We start from the raw sequence: 19,016 nt of genomic DNA, 5'->3' as shown, positions 1-19,016 counted from the left end.
CCTTTCCTTTAGTCTTCCCGCCTTCCTTGTTAGGTGGTTCACTAAAAGTGGTCCTTAAACCTACTGCGTGACCAAAAACTCCTACTGATGTCTAGCCTCCCAGTTTAAATGTAAAGCTGATAACTGGCTTCTCACACAGAATATTCAATCCTTTATTTAATACCATTCACTCATCAAAATTTAATTTTTTCTCTTTGTTAGCTTTTGGTAGGTACAAAGTTTATTTCAATCGACCTACAGAAGCAGAAGTACAACAGAGAAGGCAAATGTAGCCCCACTCAAAATGTTGCTTGTAGTCTGACAGACTTACACAAAGAAACTTCCCAGTATGAAATGGAAATCGTATATTGTATACATATTCCCTACATTGTCCAGCTGTCACTATACTTGCATAATATGCATATTTCTGTAAACAGACTTTCTCACATCACTGCTATTCACAGAATGGCAGGTTTGTTACCCAGCTTAGAAGAGCAATGGCCACACAAAAAAGATACTCGCATGAGGCTGTTACAGCAAATACAATATATTGTGCTGCTTTTTTGGAAATCGCCATGTCTGATTTATATCCTTGTGGTATCAATTGCATAAAGGTAATTTTCTATAATGAATTATTTATTTCCTGTTGTAATCAGACATCTCAGATAGTCATAAATATTTATATGTCCAGTTACTTCACTAATGAAAACTGAACTAATTCTAAAAATGGGATATTATCTCAGGAGCATAACAGTCTGTTCAGCCTTTGCATTAGAGAAGGCAACCAACATAAGGGAAGCTACTAACAGGGACTGGAAGAAACTGGATCTTGAAAGCATGGTATAGGAATGGAATAAGTTATCAGGACTGGAGAATTTTGTGTGTAGCCCAGAAGTATTATCTCACTTTTCTCTATATCTAATTTCCCAACTTGTTAAATTTGCAATAATGTCCTCTTCCTTTGTGCTCCTTAGCAATTCTTACACTTTTACTAGCGTCCCAGAGAGATTTCCTCTTCAGCGATGGAAATACCTCTTCTTCTTAGGCACTGAGTTACTGTCTTGTGCATTGGCCTGTGCATGTCTATCCTTTACACCCTCTAAGAAATGCTCTGGGTTGCTGGCTGCCTCGGAGTAGTTCAGTAATATCCATGGATTGCAAGAGCCTATGGGCACATTGATAACATCCCTCGCTCAAACCAGGTCAGTGTAAACGGTTAATGAAATAATTTATTTACTGCATCCACCATCAAAAATGCAGTTTACCAAGGTTTATAAAGCCACAAGAGAATGGAAATTAAAAGAACCTTGTCTACATCCATCTAGACTGAGATCAGCCTTGAAGGGTCTTCTCTAATAAACTCACAGCACTTTTTCAGCTCATATCATGCTCACAGAAGGGAATCCTACTTTGGCACCCATTTTTGCTTTGTAATCCATCTTCATCTCTAGGAATTCACCTTTGTCCACTCCCCTAAAATATAAGTTACCAGTCCTCTGTCTAGGAAGGGAGTAATCTCTTCCTCCATCAAACTATCCCTTGCCACCTTGTGGAGAGGCTGATGACTTCAGGCATGATGTGAAGAGTCTCACCTGCCCTGGAACACACTTTAGTGGTTATTCACATTTGGTTCGACTTTTCACAATCTATTAGTCCCTTATGAAGCATAAGGCTAGCTGGAAAATGGTCAAATCTCACAGAATCACCTGAGTTAGAAGGGACCCACAAGGATCATCAAATCCAACTCATATCCCTGCATACCCCAAAATATACACCATGTGTCCGAGTGGATTTTCAAATGCTTCTTGAATACTGTTAGGTTTGGTGTCATGACTACTTCCCTGGGGAGTCTGTTCCAATGCTCTACCACCCCCTGAGTGAAGAGCCTTTTTCTCATATTCAACCTAAACCTCTCCAGGCACATCTTCCTGCCATTCCTTGGGTCTTATCATTGGTCATCAGAGAGAAGAGATCAACACCTGCTCCTCCTCCTTCTCCCCGTGTGAGAAAGCAGTAAATTGGTATGAGGTCACCCCTCAGTCTCCTCTTCTCCAGGCTGAACAGACCAAGTGAATTCAGCTGCTCCTCATACAACTTCCCCTCTAGACCTTCACCAACTCTGTGGTCCTTCCCTGGACACTCTCTAGTGGCTTGATACCCTTCTTATACTATGGAGCCCAAAACTGCACATGATACATGAGGTGGGGCCACACCAGTGTGGAGTAGAGTGGGACACTCGCCTCCCTTGATCAGCCAGCAATGCCAGGCATTATGCACCCTGGAACATGGCTGGCCCTCTTGGCTGCCAGGGCACACTGTTGGCTCACGCTCAACTTGCTGTCAGCCAGAAGAGAGAATTTAGATTTTTATATATTTATGGTGTAAATTAACATCCATACTTTAAGCAGACACATAAGTGGGATCAAGGCATGCGTCTCATTTAACTGAGTCTTTTCATAAAGACTGCATGTGATAATAATGTATGCTGCTGAAGTTAGATACAGGGTTAGCGTGCAATCCTATTTTTGAGGGATACTGTTACAAAGCATTTCCAAGGTAAGACGACAGTTACCTTGTCTAGTTCAGTCAAGAATATGGGCAAAACACTGCTCTCATGAGTCTGAAAGCAGATGTACTACAGCAAACACTAGGAAATAACATTACAGACTATGAACGCTGTTTTCCTGTCATCACAACTGAGAAAGATCCGCCAGAAAAAGACCACAAAGTACAAAGGCTGGTGATTTTTAAACTGCAAATTCATATATCTTCAAGGGCAAAAAAATACTCATATGACTGAGACACTTAGAGAAATCCATGTTCTTCTGGACTTGTTCTCTGAAAAATAACTCTCTCATTCAAGGACCTCAGACCTATAGTGATTTCAGAAATTATTAACTGGCCTCCTGGGCTCCAGGAACAAAAAAGTGCAAGGAAAAACAAGGAGTTGTAAACCACATTTCTCTCTGTACCTTCAACTGTCGGATGCCAATGAAAAAGGGAGAAAATCTTTCAGATGACAGGTTCTGAAGCAGATGATGCAGTCAGATGTAGAAAGGAAGGACAGTGCAATGCCACAAAATCAGAAGAAATATAGTACTCCATACAAAAATGAAATCAATTAGAGTTTTGGTTTCACTATGTGTACAACAAAAACTCTTAAGAAATGTGGCTGTCAAAGGATGATGAGACAATCATGCAAGTTTACGAGTTAGAGTCCCTGATAAAAGATCTTATCATGATCGCTCAAAAGGAAACTACCAGAAATCCAGAATCAATCCCTGACAAGGCAAGTAGATCACATCAGTAACTGAAGTCATCCATGCCAGACCCTTATCTTCAGTGGCTGAAGTCTGATGTAAAAGGAGTTCAGGAACCCAAAGTAATAGGTGAAAACAGACCTGCAGCAGACAGGCATGCAAGCTCTGCCTCAAGCAAGATCAGCGTGTAAAACTGCTTCTCATCTGCAACAACCAGCACAGAATAATGCCCAGCACACACAAAGAGACATAAGCAACACAATGGATTACATAATTTTGCAAAAGTCTGCAATGTTAGAGCATCTGTTTCTCTTGGAATCAGCATTTAACCAAAGGTCATCACTCTTGGTCCCTGCCCGAGCTATCGTACAGCCCTGTCTCTGCCCAAACTTGCACCCCATTCATCCAGACCCAAACCCTAACCTGTGGACTTGATCTTCTGGCCAGACCTTGAGTCTGTCCTGTCTCTACAGACTTGCTGGCAGTCTTTGGACTGCCACAGACCCTGGATGCCAACCCTGGGCCTGACCCCTCCCCTGGCTGGGGCGCTGCCAGGATGTCTCCTGCTCTGGGCAGCCACTGCCCTGATGCCTCACTGGCGCTCCTGGCTCGCCTGCCCTCGCGGGGCAGGGCAGCTCTCGCTGCAGTGCCTACTGGCACTTCACCCAAGCCCTTTTTTCAGGCTACCCTTTTTCAGAATACACAAAAATTTGCACAGTTCTCAAGCCAAAGAGTAGCAAGACCTAAAAATTCTCAAGTGCACATCAGGAGGCAAAACCAACAGATAAGCCAGATCCGTTTTTCTCGTGGTCACTATTTTCACTTGCTTTAAGGAAGGCAGATGAAGATATGCATGCTACAGTCTTGCCTGGTGGTAACTGCTATGGTTCAAGGACTCTTAGACTAAAATTTAAAGTCCGTATCTTGTGCTAGATACTGTTTACATAGAAAACATTCATCAAAATAAAAAAGAATGTGGTGTGGAACTTGCAAGGCAAGTGTCTTAAGGTAAACAAATTCTTGTCTTTGCTTTTTTCTTTTTCTTTTCCTCCTTCACACAGTGCAAGTAAGCATTTGAGGCCATAAAGACCTACTGTTCTTAATTAACTGCAAAATTATTAAGACAACCAATATTTAATTACACAAAACTCCACATGGCAAAGCAGAACCATACTTCAGAACTGCTTTTAAAAAAACCCTCCCTACCAAAACCTATTTTTAAATTCTTTAATTTTTTTTTTCCTTCTATTAAACAAAGAGCCCTTGCAAAATTCTGGCAATTTTGTATGTACCATTTAAGGAAAATAATCTTTGCCACAGATTATAAAATTATACTGGTTTGTAAGTCTTAAGAGTTCATGAAAGCATAAGACTAAGTTTAAACAGTAATGAAGTATTCTTCCAGCTGATTAAATATTCATATCCATTTGTCATCAAGACTTTAATAAGAAGGAATATAGCCTTTTCACTTCTGTTCAGTAAAGAACTGGTAAAGATCTTTCCTTCATTTAACTCTGGACATTAGAGTAAGACTCCTCCTGAAACACTCTCAATAACCCTACTCAACACAGTACAGGAGATATTTAAAATTATCTTATTGTTATTTAAAAACTTAGAAAGATGGCTCCGCATTTCAGGCAGGCAAAGAAGGTTTATGATTTGAACTATCCAAACTTTACTGTCATTTTCATCATTAAAATTTCATGCTACTACTATGTTTTCTTCACCCCTCCAGATGTACCATTGTTAAGACTCAGAAAAGTCAGATCAGATAAAGATAGAATGCTACACCATAGGTCACCTTTCAACAATTAAAACCAGAGTATAATAAATTTCTCATAGTGGTAGTACAATAGTCATGACATTCCTCACAAGAAAAAGGCCCAGCAGCAGCAACACTTCAACTTCTTTTTATGGAGGTATCGCGGTAAATTTGTGGCAGCACTCCATTCACTTTTTACTGACATACAGACAGAGGCAGAACTGTATGTAGTTTTTCTATTGATTTTCTGACTCCTACTTAATTATTTGGTTTAGGACAAGGAGAGTGTGTATCTATAAGTGACTACATTCAGAAAAGAAAGAAAAGCAGGACAGATAAGCTACATTCTTAGAGGAAAAGACAGAACTTTCTCTCCAACCTGCTTCAAAAATGCAATGAGCATGTCCGTAATGGGAGAGACACACAACAACACACCAATGAGCATGGTCCCTCTTATGAAAGATTGTGAACGTGGAGGCAGTAACCAACTGGATGATCAAAAGGAAGGTGAAAGCCCTATAAACAGTATATTGCTGTAAGAGCTTGCTACTGTGGAGCAGGGTTGAGGTGGGAAGACAGCAATAGATCTGTTGGGAAGACAGCAAAACATCTGTTTCAGAAGAAAAGCATAGCATGACTTCTTACAGATCTAGAAATACACTTATGTGCAGTGAATTCTTGCCCTCTGTGCCTCTGAGGGACTACAGTACTTAAGGCAAACACCTCCTTCAGAGCCCCACCGAGTAAAAACATAATTTATTGATCCCTTACAGCATTGTGGTACTGATTGCTGGGTCCCTCTGCAACTGCTTCAGCTGGTCCCACTCTACTGCCAGTTTCCTGACTTTCAAACATCTCATTTGTGGTCCTCGTGTTGCTTTACTGTATAGTGCTGATTGCCAGCTCTAGGTCCCAGGGCAATGCAGTTTTGCTTTGGTTTAAGATTATACTAACAGTTTCCTGCCTCATGTGCTTGTTATCAGAGCTTCTGTCATTGCTCCCTGAGGAACTGGTTGTAGTCCTTCCTTCCCAAGAGGTTAATATTCCCTTTACGCTCTTTCAGTCAATTTGCAGTAAAATGCAAATAAGATTTGTATAGAAATCCTGCTGCAATATTCAAGTTTGCGCATGCATGTGTTACCAGCAGTAAGTACAGGTTAATCAGACGTCAGAGCAAGCTCATACAGCCAAACAAAAGAGAAACTCAGATTAACTATCTCCAGAGAACCCTCTGAAAACTGTAACCTACTAGTATTTAGCAGCTACCCCACGACTTCCCACTTCAGGAACGCCTTGCCAGGCATCGGGAAGGATGACTGCAGCATGTGGATGCAAATGTGAGGAAACCTAAAGATAGCTGTACCAAGAACCCTACCTTGAAGAAGTGGCAGCATTGCAGCCTGTTTGTCCACAGTGTTGCTCTGAAAGCTAAACCACTGATTTTCCCATTTTGATTCTTGTAGAGCTAATCAGTTTGCAAAAGATGTGCCCTTGGGCACACAGACTTCTACATGTGGAAAGATCACCCTAACTTATGAAGAGGGCAGCAGGGTGTAGATTCTTCACCACAGCTGTTTACATCTGAAGGAATATTATTGGATTTAACAAGTACACAAAATTGTATTCTTAGCTGTTCCTTGTACATGTTGCAAACTCAGCCTTTCAGCCTGTCACAAAGAGCATTCACCTTCCAGTTCAGAAAGTGGATTAAATTTCTGTTCCAAACGTCTTTTCACAGACTGGTCAAAGTGTTCATTTCAAAGCAGTGAGTTTGCTACTATGAGGGGCTGTGAAACCAAGCTCCTTTCCTCAGCAGTGCTGTGAACTGCATGAAACTATCAGCTGAGCAACCTCATGCCATCACATACCACCATGCCACCACCTCTTGTCCAGCTATTAAACCATCTAGTTCCTCTGTATTACAAGACAGGCATTATTACAGTCAATTCTGTCAGCCCTTCACTCTTGAAACTGGAAAGGGGCTGAACCACTGCTAGTGAAAAGCAACTTACGCTACTTACATGAGTCACTGTCGTACTCCTCTAGTTAATTGTTAGCAGACTTCTGCAGACCCTCCAAACCTTTGCCAGAATATAAATTGCTTCTGTTCTCCAAACCTATGAAAGCAACACTAGCAAGGCAGCTGCACTAACATCACCTTCCTATTTATTATCTGTTGCTGAACTTGTCAATTTCTTTGACTAACAGCAGTCCTTCCTCCACATTTTATGACAACATATATGATTTTCAATACATCAATCAGTTTAGCTTTATAATTGTTTTTGCACTGAGACTGATCTTACCACAAAACATGAGGCATCATACCAGATACCTTTCATAAGCATATTCCCCACCTTTCAGCATAATTAAAAGATTTATAACAAAAGAGTGTAAGACTCACAGGTGAAAAATATCCTTTCAATTAAATTAATATAATTAATTATATTTTCCCTATAAACATAATTGAAAATTATTTTTAACACTTTTCCAAAAGTACAAAAGAAAGGTGGATATTTAAATACTCTGTAACTTTTTGAAGATGTACTCTTCTTTCTTGAACTCATTTTTAATCACAGGAAAATTTTTGAATCATGTGCCATAGCTACCATATTTATCTCATTTCATAATCTTTCCCAGGTTGCCTGTGAGAGCCATTAATTCAATGCTCCATCTGCTACAGTTGCTCCTACTGCAGATGACATTTATGTTAGGTTTGTTTCCTCAGAAAAAAAAGTACTTGAAAAGGTAGTCTGACAGGTCTTTATATTTGGTGTGTAGCCTGTGAAGTGGATATAAAGATCATCCATGTAACTATTGACAGAAACACTGAGACAATAATTGAAGACAACAAGATGTGCACCAAATACACCCACTTCTTACAAGTGAGATAGAATTCATTACATCTCTTATTCAGCCCTTCAGTAAGTTTAATACACAGCATGAAAAATTTACAAGGAGACGTGAAAACTGGCATCTCGCTCTAGACTTTTTACTACTCTTTCTGCTTAACACACACAGTCTGAGTTTATTCCCCATATATCCAGGAAAAATGCTAACAACAGGGATTCAGTATAAGAAATACAGCTTTTAATTTTTTGTACTTTTCCTTTCAGAACAGGTTTTATACCAATTTTGTAAAGCAAATGCAAGCACATAAAAAATAGCTCAGTGACAAGTTGTTTGGACATGCTACAAACATGACAGGGTTGTCCCACTGCAGAGATGGACTATCTGGGTATTGGTTACATAGGTGATATCTAGGCTGCCCAGATGACATATTGAGAGATCAGGAACCTGAAGGAGAATAGTTTCTACTCTCCCTATACTTCCAGGTTTTCACAGAATCATAGAATCCTTTGGGTTGGAAGGGACTTTCAAGATCATCTAGTTCCAACCCCAGTGCCATGCGGATATTTTTCCATACGACACATCATTTCCATATGAATCTCAAATCTATATTTAGTGCCAGCCTTGCAGCTGGGCTCAAGCAGCAAAAGAAGCATCCTCCACCTTTGCAGGATACTTTCCTTACTGCAGAACACTATAAAGCCTTTACCAAAGCATTTACAGTATACTGCTTATCAGCGACAGAGTCCTCCTAAAGAATTGTTCTGCAAAGGGTTTCTGTCTGTAAGCAGAATTCTAGCTGTAAGTAGAAAACAACACACCTGGACAAGACGATGCAGGACTGCACTCAGCCAGCGCTGTCTGAGACTTGAACATCTGAGCTCGAACGAAAGAAAGAGGAAAGACTGGGAAGGCAGCAAAGATGAGGCACAACTGCATGTCTACAAGTTCAGTACAGCCTCCATGGCAGAGCTGTAACAGTGCCAAGGGCAGAGTAGAGGGTTTTCTTGGTGCTATGGCAATCTGATGCGCTTGGGCCTCAGGGCAGCCTCACCAGAGCAGGTATCACTGCAGCACTCCAAGGTCCTCTTCTTTTAGTTCCCCAAATATTTACATATTTGCAAGTCACATTTGAAGAGCAAAATGTAGCATATAATAGATATCACTGTGCCTTCTATAGATGTATCTATCTTGCAAAGACAGCTTTGTCAAGGACACAGACATCTGCTGGCTAATAGGAGTCAAATCTTTTATACACATGGTTAACTGCATATCTCTGCAAAAATGTGCTAATCTAACTATATTTTGTCTTGCAAGAGTGAAGATCACCTTAGCGCAACAGTGCCAACTGTCTTGTCATTAGCTTTATTATCACAACGACTTAAAAAGAGCTACTCCTTACTGCAGACATACATAAGAACCCCATGCAACAACTTTTTTTTTTTTTAAGAGCTGATAATTATTTATGTAAATCCTTAGCTGGAAACAGTGTTACCTAAAGCATTCATAATCTCAGTGAACTGATTTTTCTTTCTAAAATTTTTTATCATTAAATCCCTATGTTTCATTTCACAATGGGTTGACACTGACAGGGCCATGAATCCTGATGAGAAAGAGAGATAACATTTTATTTTTTTGGCAAAGAACCAAAGCAGAAAAATGGATATCTTGAGTCAATTCTTCAGACAGGTGTTATAATGAAAGCAGTACAGGCTGCACCTTTCACTATCCATTCTTTCTTATAGTATCAAGGTTGTAAGAGCTTACTCCTTTCCAATACTGTAGGCACTGCCCATCATCAAAACCATCAACACTGCAAACTTGTAACTCAAGACTAGCTGCTCTTGAGGTACGATTCATAACAATCACTCTTGAGAGAAGCTTGCAGGTAAGGCCTGTAGAAACTAAGCACTGTATTTTCTTTCAGAGATGAGGTTGGAGAGGTCCTGACAAATGTAACTAAGAATATTACCAGCCACAGAAACCTATATTTTATGGTACCATGTGCCACTCAATTTAAAAGTCTCCCTCTAGCAAGCAGTTTCCAAAGAGCAGTAAAAAGAGAAATTGTAGAACAAGCCCACAGCCACAACGGGAGTTCTACCCTTATGGAATGTTTGTGAATGGAGTGAACATTTCTGGTGCAACTTGAGTCAAATACAGCTGTGCTGCTACAAATGCATGGAGGCGAAGAGAAGCAGCAACAGTCAGTAAATTTAGTTTTAATTGCATCTCTTCAGCAAGTAACTTTCTTTAACAATCTTCCTGGTGTTATGATGAAATCAGGTGTCAGCTCTTGTGCCTACTTTGATAGCTTTAATTTCATTACTCGAGAGAGGAAAAGAAGAAAAAGGCTAAGAAATATATCTGCAAGCAGAGCAACACTTCACAGCTACTAGCTGCCCATCTGTAATATAATTGTGAAGTGTTATAGCACAATGAGACAAAGACTTATCTTTTTGTGGGAAGGGAGTAAGAATTTGTTTTTTCTCCAGGGTGCCATAGAAGATGATGTTGAAAAATTCTTTCTTACCTAATCCAGTTTGCTTCAGGACTTGCTGTGTTCCCAGCTGCTGCAATAACAAACATAAAAAGCAAAAGCTTGACAGCCTTCAAGACATTTGAGATCTTTGGCACTTCTCCAGCTTTTTCAAAGCAACAGGCTACCCAAGCTAGCAGTTGTTGACATATATGAACCTGACTGCACATATTTCTAGTTCCAAAGCTGATTAACAACTAAAAAGAATAAGGCAAAAAATTAAAGGTTGCATTCCTTACCTGACATAGCTCCTGCTGGTTATATGCTGGACTCAGCAAAAGGCACTGTCTCTCTGAGCAATAAACCTGGAATAGGTAAAGGCTGAATTATTAACAAGAACACGAGGAGGCCTCAAAAGCACATGATGAATGAAACAGAAATTCAAAACTCACAGCCTGATTTAGTCTGTAACGGGAACTCAAGATCTCCCTGAACTCTTCCTCAATTGATCTATTTCAAATACAAAATGGCATATGGAAAGAAGCAGGACAATGCTTTATTGCAATGCAGGGGGATGATGAACACAGTCCCTTATACTGCCTTCATAGTCTCTTACAAAGTAGAATTTGACTAAAATGGAAGAATCCAGCTCTCATCATACAGCCATTGTATACATTCCATTTCCACTGGTCACCCCTTTTCAGTCATTAACTTCTTATGTGCTCCCGACACTGTATTTTGGCCTCCAGCTTTTTGTGCCTAACACTGCAGATGTGCACTTTTCAAGCAACTTATAATTGCACTGATACAGTCTCTAAGTTCATACAGCATTTCAGGTTTAAAATTGGGTCATCCAATTAACTTCGAATATGGCACAGCACAGCAGGAATGAAATCTATGGATTTCTGGGCAAAGGCTAGAACTTCTTTTACATTAACTTTGTGTCTTTTGATACTGCTGATAGCAATTAGAAAGTACCAACCAACCTTGCTAGGATGAAAGGGAAAATTGACATCAATTTCTTCTCTCAAGAGAGAATTTTCTAGTTCCTCTGTATTCTGTTCTGCAGAATTCTTATTAGTACCTGCAATGCTATGCAGCAGACACTAATGATTAGGACAGCATTCAGAAAATGACATTATCTATTAGACACTTCACACTGCTCCTTCTAGATGCTCGGTTCCTAATTCTACAGGTGGGAAACACAGGAGTTACGTTAATGTGAATGTACACATGGAAGCTGGACATTTAAACTGACAACCACAACATGAAAGCAGGGCCAGCAGGGAGAGAGGCATCACTCAGGAAAAGGACATATCGGAAATTCTCTTTATCTGCCTGCTGCCTCTGCGAAACAGGAGCTGAAAGCCTTAACTTGATTTCTCCGCTTAAGTCCTTCCTCCCACATGAACTTCTCTTTTCTTTCATACACCTTGCTCTGATCTCCCTCTGGCTTTGCATCTCAGGCAGCCAAAAGTCAAGTGGCTGGCTTTCACATTTAGTCACAAAGATGGACAATTAGTTCCTGTCTTCTGTGAATACAACCCAGCTAAATAAAACCCAGCAGGAAGTACGTATTTATTAAGAGTTGCTGCCTGATTTATGGAGTATTCAGTATACATTATGCATTGCTATTGAATACATAATTTTCAGTCACTGCACACACAATGTGGGAATAATAATTCAACACAGATTAAATACAAACAGGTCTTTTTTTCACCAAAATGCCCAGCTTAATATATTATCGAAGCTTTTGGTCATGAACACTGTCCCCCTGGAAATTACATTCCCTTCAAGTATTTCAGGTTGTTTACCACAGAACTCTCTCGGGGTTTGTGCAAGCGTTGCTCTGTGAATTGCAGGGGTAAATGATTCCCTATTGTTTCTGCTGCAGTGGTGGCGTGACAAGGAAACTGAAAGAGATGGAATTTTCTTATGAATTCTGGAAACTGCGTAAGGTGAGAAAGGTCCATGAAAAGCCAAAAAAATACGGTGTCCATGCAGAATGTTAGACAAACAGCTGCCTGAATAGAATGATAGCAGTAAGTATGCCATTATCTCATGTGGGCTGAACACACCCACAAGTGTGCTGAATGCACCTTTCTCTACAGTCTATATGCTACTGTCAGCACAAGAAAAAGGAAAAGAAAATTGACTCCAGCTACTTTAACTGTCATCGATCACTATGCCATCAGCATTAGCAGGCAAACAAAGATGTGTTTTCCACAGTCTTACACTTTCTCTTCATACTCTGAGCAAGAAAGTAGTGGCTGCAAAGGCAGAAGTAACTGTGACAGATGCAAAGAACCTGTTCTATCTTTAATGTTTCTCTTATTCTGAAACATTTATATCTACTATACACTTTACCACTAAAAGCTACTCCTTTTATTAATTTATATTATGCTACGTCAGGAAATGCATTCCTTTTCCTGAATTTTCATCTATTTCATAAGAAATATTATAAAATTAACTCAGTCCAGTGTTTTCAAACACAAAAGTTCTACCAGAGTCTCCTTTTTCCACAAACAGTATCAGCGCTCCCTCTTCACACAGCAGAGTATGGTCGGTGCCTGAGGAAGGAACAATTGGATGATGGGTGGAGAAAAAGAGGACCAGCCTGGAAGAGGCTACTGACATGTCTTATTCCTTACAAAGCAGCAGAAAAGAATGAAAAATCTCACACTTCCCCCCCTCTCCTCATGACCCACTACCACAGGCCAATTCTCAGTTGTCTCCAGCAGAGCTTCTTGCCTGCTGTGCAGCATTCAGATCGGAAAGCTTTGCCTTACACTGTCAGACATTCATCCCAGAGTAGAGCCATTCTAGCCACAGCCACCCAGTTTTCCGGTTTTAATACAAGGAAAGTATGTGTGGTCTTACACAATGTGTTATTCAGAGAATTTCTCTTCTCAAGAAAGGGGAAAATTTCTTGCAGAAATTGTGCACAATTAAACAACAGCAGTTTCTCAAGTTGTTTTTCAGGTTTCTGGTGTGGTGCATCAGTCCCAAGGTCTTGCCTTGTTAATGCTACAGCAAGTTCATTATGGGATTTCCTTCTGCTGAGGTACCACACAGATCGGTCACATCTCATTACTCCAGACAGATCAGCCTTTCCCTACTATTTATGTCACTTGTCCAACTCCCAAAACAAGAGCTAAACAAAGACATGAAAGATGCACAAAAGACAGGACAAGCTAAGAGAGAACTAGCAGGATACTGATTTCGTGCTCCTCCACTTCTACCTGTGGAGCAGTCCTTGCACTTTCCGCAATCAGCAGAACAGGTGCTTTGCTCAGCTGTACACTGTAACTCCTTGGGTGACCACCACCTCCATTGTGTACTCTTATGTCTTGTAGATTCTCCTGCTACAGCTTCCTTACCTTCATCTTATCTCCACTCCTCGTTTTAGGACGTGGCTTTATCTGACGTGGCACAGTGACAATCCATCACTGCAAATGAGTTCATATATTTGATTCCTCCCCTTAGCCCTATGAGGAACGTGGCTCCTTATCTTGCAGGAGTTTTTTCTGAAAACAGTCGTTCTGAACTTGTGTCCTGGATGACTGTCCGATACATGGCAGCTCGCTGATTCTGCTGCAGTACAGCTCAGTTCAACCTCATGAAATGGAATTTAGCAGTAACAACAATAGAAAAAATCCCGTGAAAAGAAGTGGTGATTGTTCCTTCAGGTGCAGAGCATTTCCAGCTTCCCTGAAACAATCAAGCTAAAGGTGCCTTTCTGTTCTCTACCTCTACATTACTGAAGCTCAACTGCAGAACAGATTGGTAAAAAGTTTAGTGCTCACCTGGCCAGTTATGCTCAGGGTTTATAGGAGGCTTTCCCAACACACACTTCTTTTCTGTTGCTGTTCCACAGGTTCTCCTCTTGTGTCACTTTCTCCTCTCTCGTATTTCCTTGGGTTAGATCACTGGAATTCACCTCTGGGTAAGGAAAGTTTATGAGAACTAATGAAAGAAACTATAGATAAAAAAAAGTTATCACATCAAGCGTGTTCAGGTGGCAGCTTAAAACTAGGGCTATTGGGTGGTGGTAGGGAATATCACTGACCAATTTTTTAAGCAGAACTAAAGCAAAACATTACCATAATTTTCCATATTTCAAAAACCCTAAACACAATTTTTTTTATTACACTCACGGCACTGCACAGTGTTCTCGGCACTTTGTTCGTTACTCCTTTCTCTGCTTCATCAGTGGCAGAAGGCTGGTAAAGACAGTAACTTCTGGGTTTGTGACACAAGATGTTTCTCAGACAAGCATGCACTCAGGAGCCCCTTGTTAGTGAGCCTCTCCAGGCATTAGTGCAGCAAGAATCATTGTCTTTGCCCAATGAACTTGTTATTCTGAATGCATTTGGCAAAAACACTGCAAAACTGGTCATGGGAACTCTTAAAGCAACCAAACAGCCACTGCGCTGCTCATTAAATCACTCTTCCCTGTAGTTAGAAAGCCAGTAATACAAGTACAATATTTCTTCTAATCAAAGACTGTGGATAGTACCAGACAAGACATTCTGCACATACATCAACAGGGCAGCATGTAATTCTGAGGAAGGAGTCACACGGTGGCCCTCACTCTCCAGTGTGCACAAAAGTATTGCCACAGATGGTGTTCCTACACCTTCCTAATCATAGAACACCATGGAGTGGCAAATACCAGCACAGAACTTTGTATCATTTTTCCCTGTTTCCAAAACAATCCATTTTCACTTTATCTGACCTTCCATATTAAAAAGGACTGAAATGGCTTTTAGGTATCTCTATCTACCTTGCCTTCCAGACAGACTAACATAGAAAAATCTTAGCCCAGGAGAAAAATAGCTCTATTTGGTTCAAGCCACACTTTTTTTTTTTAATAAAACTGGGGTGAACTCTTCTATTTTTACCGTACATGTTACAATGTCAATAATTTAAACCAACTTGGATAAGCACTAGAGTATTAAAGAATATAACGTTAGAAATATACAGGCATTACAGTTTGAAATTGCACATTAGGAACTGAGCTGGACTTCAATTTCAGAGTACAAAAGGGTCTAATAAAAGGAATTCCATGTATTTTCAGAACACATTCCAAATTAGATTAGCATACAAACAATTCATTGCTTTTGCTAGAAAAACCCCTGTAACTACCTCCCATTTTCTGACACTGAACAAGTATTATTATATATATCTCCATACCAACAAATTTCTGTACAATAACATAGTTTCTCACTTAATAATTTCAAAATACCTCAAAACACCTCAAAACAAAGCCTTGGTTTTCACAGTGAAATGTAACTGGAATTCCAGAGTGCAGATTTTGCAGGGGAGAACAAAGTGAAAGACACTAGCTTTTAAATATGAAAATTAAAAAACATTTTGTATTCACACAGAACCAAATGCACTGCTTCAGAGAAGTAACGGAAAAGATGTTTTAAATTAGCCTCTCCCTCTCAATTTGTGCACAGTAGTGCCTATGGACATTCGTGCGCAGCATGGTCTACAGACCTTTTAATTTCTTTTGTTAATAATTGCATACCTTGTGTACCAGGGAGAGGGAAAAGAACACATATTTGCTTGGAGGAATTTATCAAGTAGTGTATTCACAATGTGTATTATGGTTCACTACTTACTAGTAGGCTGCTTAAAGAAGTGCTAGATACTAGAGCCAGGTCTGTTTTGGTATTTAGAGAACTCACGGAGACTCCAGTTACTCACGGCTTTGTGCCGATGTGCCTGAATCCTGTATCATACCTACTTACTTCTTGCCTTCTGGTATCTTCTGCAATTCTTAACCATTTGACTATGGAGGGTTCTTCTGGTTTAGAACTTCTTACCTACAGGTTTTGGAGAGGTGGGTACTGCCGGCCGTCAGCAGCAGGGCAAGGTCACCCTCCCGGCGTCAGCAGCAGCCACGCTCAGCCCCCCGCAGCACAGCGGGGCAGAGGTCGCAGCTCTCCTCTTCCCACCGCCATCCCACGCTGAGCACAGACTTCTCGGGGTCTGTGGGAGAAGACCAGCTCTCAGATGGACGGGTGGCCCTGTCAGCACTGACTCCCACAGAGGTGTCAGCCCCTGCCCAGCTGCGAGCGCTGGCAGGATGCAGGACAAATGGCAAATGCCGTTTCAAAGCTTCTTGCCACTGAGGCACAGCCATGAGCCAGCAGTGGCCCAAGTGGCCAAGAAGGCCAATGGCATCTTGGCCTGTATCAGAAACAACGTCGCCAGCAGGAGCAGGGAAGTGATTGTGCCCCTGTACTCAGCCCTGATGAGGCAATACCTCAAATACTGTGTTCAGTTTTGGGCTCCTCACTACAAGAAAGGTTCCCGCAGCTTGTCCAGAGAAGGGCAACGAAGCTGGTGAAGGGTCTGTAGAACAAGTCTTATGAGGAGCAGCTGAGGGAAGTGGGGTCATGTAGCCTGGAGAAAAGGAGGCTGAGGGAGACCTTATCACTGTCTACAACTACCTGAAAGGAGGTTGTAGAGAGCTCGGTGTTGGTCTCTTCTTCCAAATAAAATGTGATAGGACAAGAGGGAATCGTCTTAAGTTCCACCAGGGAAGGTTCAGATTAGACATTAGGAAGAAGTTCTTTGCTGAAAGGGTTACCAGGTGCTGGAACAGGCTGCCCAGGGAGGTGCTTAAGTCCCCATCCCAGGACGTGTTTAAAAGACCAGGTGCTCAAGGATGTGGTTTAGTGGTGGGCAGGTATGGTTGGACTCCATGATCTCAAAGGTCTTTTCCAACCAAAATATTCTATGAACCTATGACCTACACACACACACAGAGCTGCAGGGCAGTTCCAGAGACCTGGCAGGAATGCAGCCTCACCCCGCCAGGGCAAGACAAGGTGGTGTGGTACGAGACAGAGCTGAGACCTCCTCCCCTGTCTTCAGCAGTCACTGGGGTGGCAGGGGTGACCCCACCTTGTGTGGACCGCAGGGGCAGGATGAGGCCCCATCAGGCACCACAGGGTGGGCAGGTACTCCCTACAAAGGACTACACCATGTGGGGCAGGGGCAGGGCCCTCAGGAAACACCATGAAAGAAGACTAATGTTTAGTGAGCTTCTAAAGGAACAGTTAGGAGCAAGAAATAAAATTAATGCAAATATACAAGGTTTGACAAAAAAAAAAAACCCAAACAATGCTGAAACTGTGCCTGTAAGTCTCCTTATCTGACAAATTAGGAAAATCAATTACCATCCCCTTCAAAATAGCTCCTTCTGAGCTGACACACAGCTACATACAACGCTGCCAACATTCAAAGCAGTTCCACTGACCATTTTCTGGAAGGTTGTTAAGGATCTCCACCATTTTTGCTTTCACATCTTCTACGGACAAAAAAAACGGGCTCCTTTGAGCACTTTGATCTGGGGGAAGAGGGAGCCAGGTCTGGCAAACAGGGCGGGTGCTCAAACACAGAGATGTTTTTAGCTAAAAACTGCCTCACAGACAAAGCATTGGGGCTGGTGCACACTGACATTTTCCAACCAAGGGTAAGAAAAATGTCTGTATCTGAACACTCATCCACTCGTGCTGACTGAAGTGATCAAGCTGAGCCTTGTCTTGCTGTGACAGGCTGGAACATGTTCTATAACCATATCTTTGTCTCTCCTATCCCACTCTTGGTTCCTGACCTATAGCATCAAACTCAGGTTTTTTTGTGTCAGACCTGGTAAGCATAGTTCATGCTAAACAGATTTCACCCAGACTTACCTAGAGACAGTTAGTGTTCAGGTCATTGCCCAGAACAATTAATTGCAAGCGCAGCTCCATCTGTGCTTTGAGAAATGGGTCCTGGTGAAGGAGGTTATTCTATAATCTTCTTCCCTTTGGGAGAGAGTGTGGAGGAATTCCCTTATCTTTGGACTTCTCGTTTGGTAACTATATGTCTTTATTTGTGCTCAGGCATGAAAATTTTTCAGGTAGTTTCTGATGAGAAGAAATTCAGGTGGGTATTGTTCTGATAAACTACTCTTTGTTTACAAAAAATCTCAGCAAAACGGGTGGAGGGCTGTTCCTTTGCTCCATGTGCCAACGCTTTTTTCTAGTAAGCACATTACACAGGGCTCCTTCTGACCCAGCTGCCTGCAGCAACCTCTCTACAAGCGTTTTGCCAGCTCATCATGACTAACATCTCCCTTCCTTCCTCCACTGAGCGTTTAATTGTATCTGCCTCCTACAGCGAGACATGCTGATTCATAAGATAAGCCGATCTATTTTGGTAGTCAGAAGCACGCTGTTTGGCTCTGATCAGCTGTACCCAAGGGCTGTGTTTTGGGTGACAATTCCCATCATTGCAATTCAATCTGTTACAAATAAATAGCAACTGCTGTATTCATCAGCTTCAGTGAGGTCTGACTCAGTCCGTAGCATCCAATACCACTTCAAATATAAAAGCTTTTCAAGAGCTTACTTCAAGATAATTATTTATCAAAACTGAAAGTAATTGAAGCCAAAAATCCTAAGCATTTTCTCTGAATTTAGCCCATGACAACATTAGAAACAAACTGAGATGATACAAGAGTCTACGGAAGTTTTGCTGAGCAGTGGTCCATTTCATACTATTATAGTTTTGTTGAATTATTGTACACTTAAGTATACAAAGTCTTCACCGCAGGCCATTATTTTCTCTGGTTGTCCGCGATTGTAAAATCCTGTAGTAGACAGGATTGTGTAAACACTGTAACAAC

The 19,016-nt window shown here is 41.3% G+C and overlaps 1 protein-coding gene across 13 annotated transcripts in view; it reads right to left on the bottom strand.

Annotated features, from left to right (window-relative positions):
• Nucleotides 1-18,164, bottom strand: part of MYO3B (myosin IIIB) — a 210,956-nt gene extending 192,792 nt beyond the window's left edge. For 10 of the 13 annotated variants that reach the window (XM_054070569.1, XM_054070573.1, XM_054070574.1 and 7 more), the window contains exons 1-4: nucleotides 14,485-14,553; nucleotides 14,134-14,269; nucleotides 10,627-10,692; nucleotides 10,382-10,421 (exon numbers count right to left, since the gene is read on the bottom strand). In XM_054070569.1, coding sequence (XP_053926544.1) covers nucleotides 10,382-10,421; nucleotides 10,627-10,633 — 47 coding nt within the window. In that variant the 5' untranslated portion in view covers nucleotides 10,634-10,692; nucleotides 14,134-14,269; nucleotides 14,485-14,553. Of the gene's footprint in view, nucleotides 1-10,381; nucleotides 10,422-10,626; nucleotides 10,693-11,313; nucleotides 11,420-13,707; nucleotides 13,764-14,133; nucleotides 14,270-14,484; nucleotides 14,554-18,039 lie in introns of those variants that run through there. The other 3 variants (XM_054070571.1, XM_054070570.1, XM_054070572.1) reach the window with 3 other exon arrangements.
• Between the last annotated feature and the right edge of the window lie 852 nt (nucleotides 18,165-19,016).

This window comes from Cuculus canorus, chromosome 6 (genome assembly GCF_017976375.1).
Source record: "Cuculus canorus isolate bCucCan1 chromosome 6, bCucCan1.pri, whole genome shotgun sequence".
Classification (NCBI taxonomy): domain Eukaryota; kingdom Metazoa; phylum Chordata; class Aves; order Cuculiformes; family Cuculidae; genus Cuculus; species Cuculus canorus.
This window is presented reverse-complemented; position numbering and strand designations above follow the sequence as displayed.